The 6553-nt window shown below is 41.2% G+C and overlaps 1 protein-coding gene across 1 annotated transcript; it reads right to left on the bottom strand.

Annotated features, from left to right (window-relative positions):
- Window positions 1-126: 126 nt before the first annotated feature.
- Window positions 127-5938, bottom strand: LOC106536363 (regulator of nonsense transcripts 2; the record flags this gene model as incomplete). Its single annotated transcript, XM_014033621.1, is given in 5 exon segments — window positions 127-276; window positions 350-541; window positions 1721-1881; window positions 1944-2723; window positions 5524-5938. Coding segments are annotated over 5 exon segments (1630 nt in total), but the record flags the coding sequence as incomplete, so codon positions are not given.
- Window positions 5939-6553: the final 615 nt, after the last annotated feature.

The following is a 6553-nucleotide window of genomic DNA, read 5'->3' on the forward strand; positions in this document are numbered from 1 at the left end:
TTCTGAAAGATTGATTTAAGACATTTTAAGGCTAATTAAGGCCTTAATTTTGGATCGATGAATTCAAGGACTTTTAAGACTTTTTAAGGATCTGCAGTAACTCAGTAAGCAGACTGTAAGGTTTACCTTGTTCATCCAGCAGCTTCTTGGCCAGCTCTTCACTCTCCACCTCGTCTCCTCCTTCCAGCTCCAGAGGCTCGTCTGTGATGTCCAGAGCTTCCAGCTCCAGCTCCAGCTCCTCTGTGGCGCTCGCAGCATGCTTTCCATCCCTGCCGTCTGACAGAACAGCAGCGGAGTCAGAAGAAAACCAGAATCTGTTTTTATTCGTCTCTGGATGAGTTGTTTTTACCTTTGGCCTCGTCCTTGTCTTTGCTCTGGCCGCTCTTCTCGTTGTCCTTGAAGAGGATGGCGGGAATGAAGGCCTTCAGGTCCACCAGGTTCTCGTAGAAGTTGCGAGCGTCCTCGTCCTCCCAGATGCCCCCCTCCAGCTCGTAGTCGCCGGGTTTTCCGGGRGTGAAGATGTCGATGCCGGGGCCGTGCTCTGAGGAGAGACCAGAGGCTCATTTCACAAAGTCAGATTTATAAATCCAGGATCTCAGCTGTAAGCTGAGCTTGAACAAACCCTCAACTAGTTAACAGCTGTAATCTGTTGCTCCAACAACAAGCTGCGCTCAATCACAGCGGCTCATTCAAGCAGCTGTAAATGGTTTAGGATTAATGCACGTTCACGGTTTGTTCACTAGACCCACTGAGTGGATCACAGATTTACTGATCAGGCATGTGCAGTTAGACACACGAGTCTCACGTCCTCCAGCAGTTTAATGGTTAATTATGATTCATATGAAGAGAAACACCGACTGATGCTGAAATTATTTCAAAAGTAAAAACTTTTGTGTCACTGAATCTGTCTGTAAATTATCTGAGATTAACTAAATGAACTAAATTAAAAAGAACAGCTGATCGCTCACTTCAAATGATCGCTGCAGGAAAAGATGAGGGGCGGGGGAGGGGGCGTGGCCTGTAGCAGGTACAGAGAAGGGGGAACTTGGCATAAGGTGATGCTGAGTTTAAGTCTTTTTTTTATTATTCTTTTTTACAGACAATCTGATAAATAAATTAAATAAATATATTTACTCTGTAATATTTTAACGCACAGAAAAGAGTAAATTTAATAAATGTTTGAAGAACTGATTTCTGATCAAACATTACATAAATTAGTCTTCTAAAAATAAGTTCAAAATACTGGATTAGACCCTTATTTTTTTCAAATTAATAATAATTAATAATCTGCAGTTTGACAGTTGGTAAGACTTCTTGAAGTAAAAAAAAAAGCTTTTCAGATTAACAAGATTAATAATCCAACATATTCTGATCTTGTTTAGATTATGGGTCTAAAAACAAGATCAAAAATCCTTTTAGCTGATATAAGACTGTAAAACTTGGTTAGAGGAACATGTTTCTGCAGTAAAATGACTCTACTGCTCAAAAATACTAACAGATTAAATAAGCTTCACTTTAAACCTGGTCAGGTTAGTTTCAGAGTACTTGTTACCACAGAAACATAAGTGCTCCCTCTGTCATGCAACCAATTCAAGGCTTAATTAATTCAGGTTTACACCTAAATCCCAGCTTAATCCCTTATCCTAGTCGTGCACCAGGCCTCAGCTGTTCAGAGCGTTGGGCTCAGGAGAGATTCCTGCCTGGTGCCGTTGGACCTCACCTTCCTGCACGGTCTTATCCTGCGGCAGCTCCGGCATGTTCTCATCCAGCAGGTCGGCCAGCGTCTGCGTGTTGGCCAGCAGCTTCTGGTACGACGTGGCGAACTCTTCATACTGCTTGTGTCTGTCCTCGCTCAGCTCGCCTTTGGAATGTAGGATCCTCCTGAAAGAGACAAGACTTCAGCTCCACTCAGACAGGAGCAGAGAGACGTCTGACCGACTCACCGGTTCTGCCTCTCGATGTTCTGCAGCTCGCGGTGGTCCTTCTTCAGGTGTTTGGTCAGGGAGGTGAAGTACTCCCTCAGCAGGTTCTGGAAGGGCTGCTGCTTCTCGCCGCTGATGATCTCGCTCGGAGGGAAGGTCAGGCAGAACTTCTCGGCCGCCAGCTTCACCCTGCGGGGCACGAGGCCGGCGATGTCGTCGCCGCAGTGCTTGCAGAAGCTGATGACCACCGACACGTGCGTGTGCGTCTCCCGGTCCGCGCCGATGATGCTCTTCAGCTGCTCGTAGATCAGCGACAGCCCCTCCTTGTCGGTGAAGAGGCCCACGATGGTGAGCTCGGCGATGAAGCGCAGGTCGGTGCGCAGCTTGCTCACGTTGGGCGCCTTGTCCTCCCTCCTGGCCTCGAAGTGCCTCTTCCAGGCCTGCAGCAGCAGCGGGGCGAACTCGCCGTAGCGCTGGTGGAAGAGGGAGCACAGGTGCACGGCGCAGCCCACGTCCGAGATCTTCAGCTTGGCCTCCACCACGGAGCTCACGGCCTCGCCGATGTACTTGCTGAGGTTGAGGGAGGCGAAGTCRTTGGAGAGCGCGTCGCGCTGCTGCTCGGTCAGCGTGCGCAGCTTCTTCACGAAGGCCGTGTTCTTCTTCAGGCTGGAGTCCAGCCGGCTGAAGAAGGCCTCCTCGGGACGACTCTCGTGGGCGTTCTGGTTCCTGCTGCGCAGCTCCTTTCTGGACTGATGRCGCTCCCAGGCTTCCTGGTGCAGCTGATGCCCCTCCTCCTTTTCTCTGCAGGAAGAAAAAACTCATGGTTACATGACAGGAAACTGCTGAGGCCTCACCAGAGCTGCACACTAAGTACAAATACTTTGTTACTGTACTTAAGTAGAATTTTTGGGTATCTGTACTTTACTTGAGTAATTATTTTTCAGCGTGCTTTTTACTTCTACTCCTTACATTTTTACACAATTATCTGTACTTTCTACTCCTTACATTAATAACGATTCACTTGACCATTAACGCCCTGGACATCCTGATGTTCTGGTCACATGACTAATTTAGTGGGAAAGATTTGTTCTTCATAAAAATCTGTTTCAAACTGTGTCAAAATTACAGACTTCAGGCTATACTTCAAAGTTTTAACTGTGTTGTGATAAATGACAGAACTTTTTTTTAAATGTTTGTCATATTTGAAGCGGAGAGGAGCAGCGAGCGGACTGACTGGTGACTTTAATCGTATTAATCATCAAGTGACAAATAATAATCGATTAATGTTTTTCTGACGATTAATTGCACACGATACGATTATGCCCAACCCTAGTGAATAAAACAATAATGATGACGGTGAAGAAAATCCCCAAAACCTCTCAGCCAGCTGCCTGACTTCACCCGTGTGCAACCACAGCTGTTGTTTCAATGACCTGGAGGTGCAGAAGTAATCTAAACACATGTAAACATCAGAACACTAATAAACAACAAAAACATTAATTATGGCTCTTGCACTCATCAAAGCTTCCAGAAGCTGAAGAACATTTAAAGATTTTTAAAGAACTTTTAAAAACTTTTGACGTTTAAACAGCTGAATGTAACATTCTTCTGCCTATTATTATTGCACATGTGCACATTACACTTTAAAAACAGATTGTACAGTTCCTTTCTTGTTGTCATTATTATATTGTTCCCCTCTGATGTCTTTTTTATATCTAATAAACATGGTTTGTGTCCTTTCGGTGAGGATTCGTTTTTTTGTTTTTTTTAATATGGTTATCTCTTGGCATTCAAAAATGGACGACAAAGAATTTCATTGCTCAGAGAAACGTGTTTTCATCTGTGCATATGACAACAAACACTTTGAATCTCGAACATTTTAATGAGCTGTTTAAGAAAATAATAACTCAGAGTAAAACATGTTAAAGTACAAACCATTTAATTATGTTATTATTAATCTGAAAAACTAGAGTTTTATATTGACAAAAAAATTAAAATGAAATATTTGGAATATTAATCATTTGATGCTTTTTTTAGGGCTGCTACGATTAATTGACAACTAATCGATTATTAAAATAATCGATGATTAATTTAATAATCGATTAATTGTTTTCTTTTTTGTTGTTGTTCTTTACTTTGTTTTTCTCTCCAAACTGCTTTGACAACTTCCACTGCCACGTCTGCCTTTCTGTCCTTGACACACATGCACAGTAGTGGTAACTGGGGTAGGCCGTGGACGTCACAAGTAGGGCTGCACCGATTAGTTGAAATAATCGATGACGTCGATTATGTAAATTTGTCGACGCAGATTTTTTATTATCGATTTGCTGTATTACATAACCACCACGTGAATGTTCATGCAATTCCATTTCAGTACCTAAAAGCATCATTGCGACCGTATTGGCATAAGAGTGGTGAGTTTTTCATGCTTGTCCTGAACGCAGCATCGCAAGAGCGTAATGACGTCAGCAGCTGCTGCTTCAGTTCAGTCTGAAGCTTGAAAACAAGCCTCGCAGCTCCTGGAGTCAAATTTACCAAACAGACTGCCTCTGAATTATCTGCTGGATTAATTATCTTGTGAACATGATGTTCGCTTGCTCAAAGTAAATAAAGTAGCAGCACTTTCTTTATTTCATCCAGCATTAAACAGAGAGCGGTGTTAGGTGGAGCCACGTTCCCCCATCAGACGGTTCCCCCAGCGTCTGAAACAACAGAGGAGCTTCAGACACACGTCTGACCTAAAGAGCACAAGCAGCCAACAAGTGTTGGACGTGTTCTGGATATTCAAAACGTACCTTAAATACCTTTTATTTATTTTAACTGCATCCTCTTTTCTTTATTTCATTTAAACTTATTTACCTTCATGGACCTCCATCACACATGTTTCTAGTGGGGAAATGACATCAATAGAAACACGTGGAGCTGGATTTTAATTTGTGTAATAAGACAAAACTGTCTTGTTGTTTTCAACAGTTTTCACCTTAAAGAAATAAGTTACACAACTGATGTTACAATACAAAGAGTTGGATGTTGTCTTGATATTTGTTAATGAAAAAATAATAAATAAATGTTTATTATAGTTTTTCCAGAGTGACTTGAATTTTGCATGATTTCGTTCATTTGTTTGTTAACATCTTACACTATATTTCTTTTAGTTGAATTTTATATGCTTTGGTTGAGATTTTATATTAGTGTTAAATCTTTTAAGCTTTTTTTTGTTAAAGAATTGACTCTAGAGTGCATATTTTGTGTCCATGAAAAACTATTACAGAAAATAATTACAATATTAAAGAACTGTTCTTGTTAATTTGATGAAAACATATTAAATTTCCAGTGCACTCACATCAGAATAACTTATAGATTTGTTGTTAGAATAATCGATTAATCGAAAAAATAATCGTTTAATCGATTAGAAAATAATCGTTTGGTACAGCACTACTTTTAACATGAGCTTGATATGTTTTAATGAAACTGCAGTTTCAGTGTTTGTTTCTTTAAGAAACCATCAGGAACAAAGATGAATTCTTTGACTCGTTTCAGTTAAACCTGACAGCAAACGTTGAAGTTACGAGTGAAGAGTCAGGAAGTCTTCATCACTTACTTGAGGAGGGCCGCCTCCTCCTCACGCTGCCGTTTGGCCTCCTCCTCTTGCAGCTTCCTCTCCTGCTCCTCCTGATTCCTTTTCTCCTCCTCCTCTTCCTCCTCCTTCTTCTTCTGCTCCTGCTCCACTTTTTGCTTTTCCTCCTCCTTCTTCCTTCGCTCCTTCTCCTCCTTCTTCTTCCTCTCCTCCTCTAGGCGCTTCCTCTTCTCCTCCTTGCCGCCGTCTTTCTTCCCGCTCGCTTTGGCCTCGTCCTTGGCTTTGTCCCGGGCGGATCCCRGCCTCCTGTCTGCCTCTCTGTCCTTCTCCTTTTCCTTGTTGACGAAGGAGCAAACGTCTTTGTCGTCCATGTTTACTGGGCGCTGGCRTTAAGGTGGCGAACTGTGACGACCAAAAACATAAAAGGTTCATCAACCAAACTGAGTTAAAAACGTTAAATGAATTACACGGACAAAAACACTGAACAGGAAGTGTCAAAGAGACAAGCATTTAGAAGACAAACCCCTGAAAAGTTAATGTTTGTCACAAAACATCCTAAACATTTAACAAAGTGACATTTAACAAGTGAGTTAATAAAAACAATAGATTAGACTGTATAAAGATCATGTTTCCATTTGATGTTATAAGAGCTGAAACATCAGACACTTCACAGAAACAACCGAAATTAAATTAAATACATGCAACTCTATAGTACAGGCTTTATTTACCCTACTCTGTGTATATTTATGCAGAGTTGTAAAGTGACTAAGTACAAATACTTTGTTACTGTACTTAAGTAGAATTTTTGGGTATCTGCACTTTACTTGAGTAATTATTTTTCAGCGTACTTTTTACTTTTACTCATTGCATTTTTACACAGTTATCTGTACTTTCTATTTACTATATTTTTAAAAAGGTAAGAAGTAGAAAGTTGTTACTCCTATTTTATTCTGAGTTGTTATTACTTAAAAACTACTATCCAGATAAATAGTGTCTCCTGGATAGAGTGACTTTAATTGTGTTTGGATGAGAAGTATAAATATATACCATTCTG

Source organism: Austrofundulus limnaeus, unplaced genomic scaffold, assembly GCF_001266775.1.
Source record: "Austrofundulus limnaeus strain Quisiro unplaced genomic scaffold, Austrofundulus_limnaeus-1.0 Scaffold1788, whole genome shotgun sequence".
NCBI classification, from domain to species: Eukaryota; Metazoa; Chordata; class Actinopteri; order Cyprinodontiformes; family Rivulidae; genus Austrofundulus; species Austrofundulus limnaeus.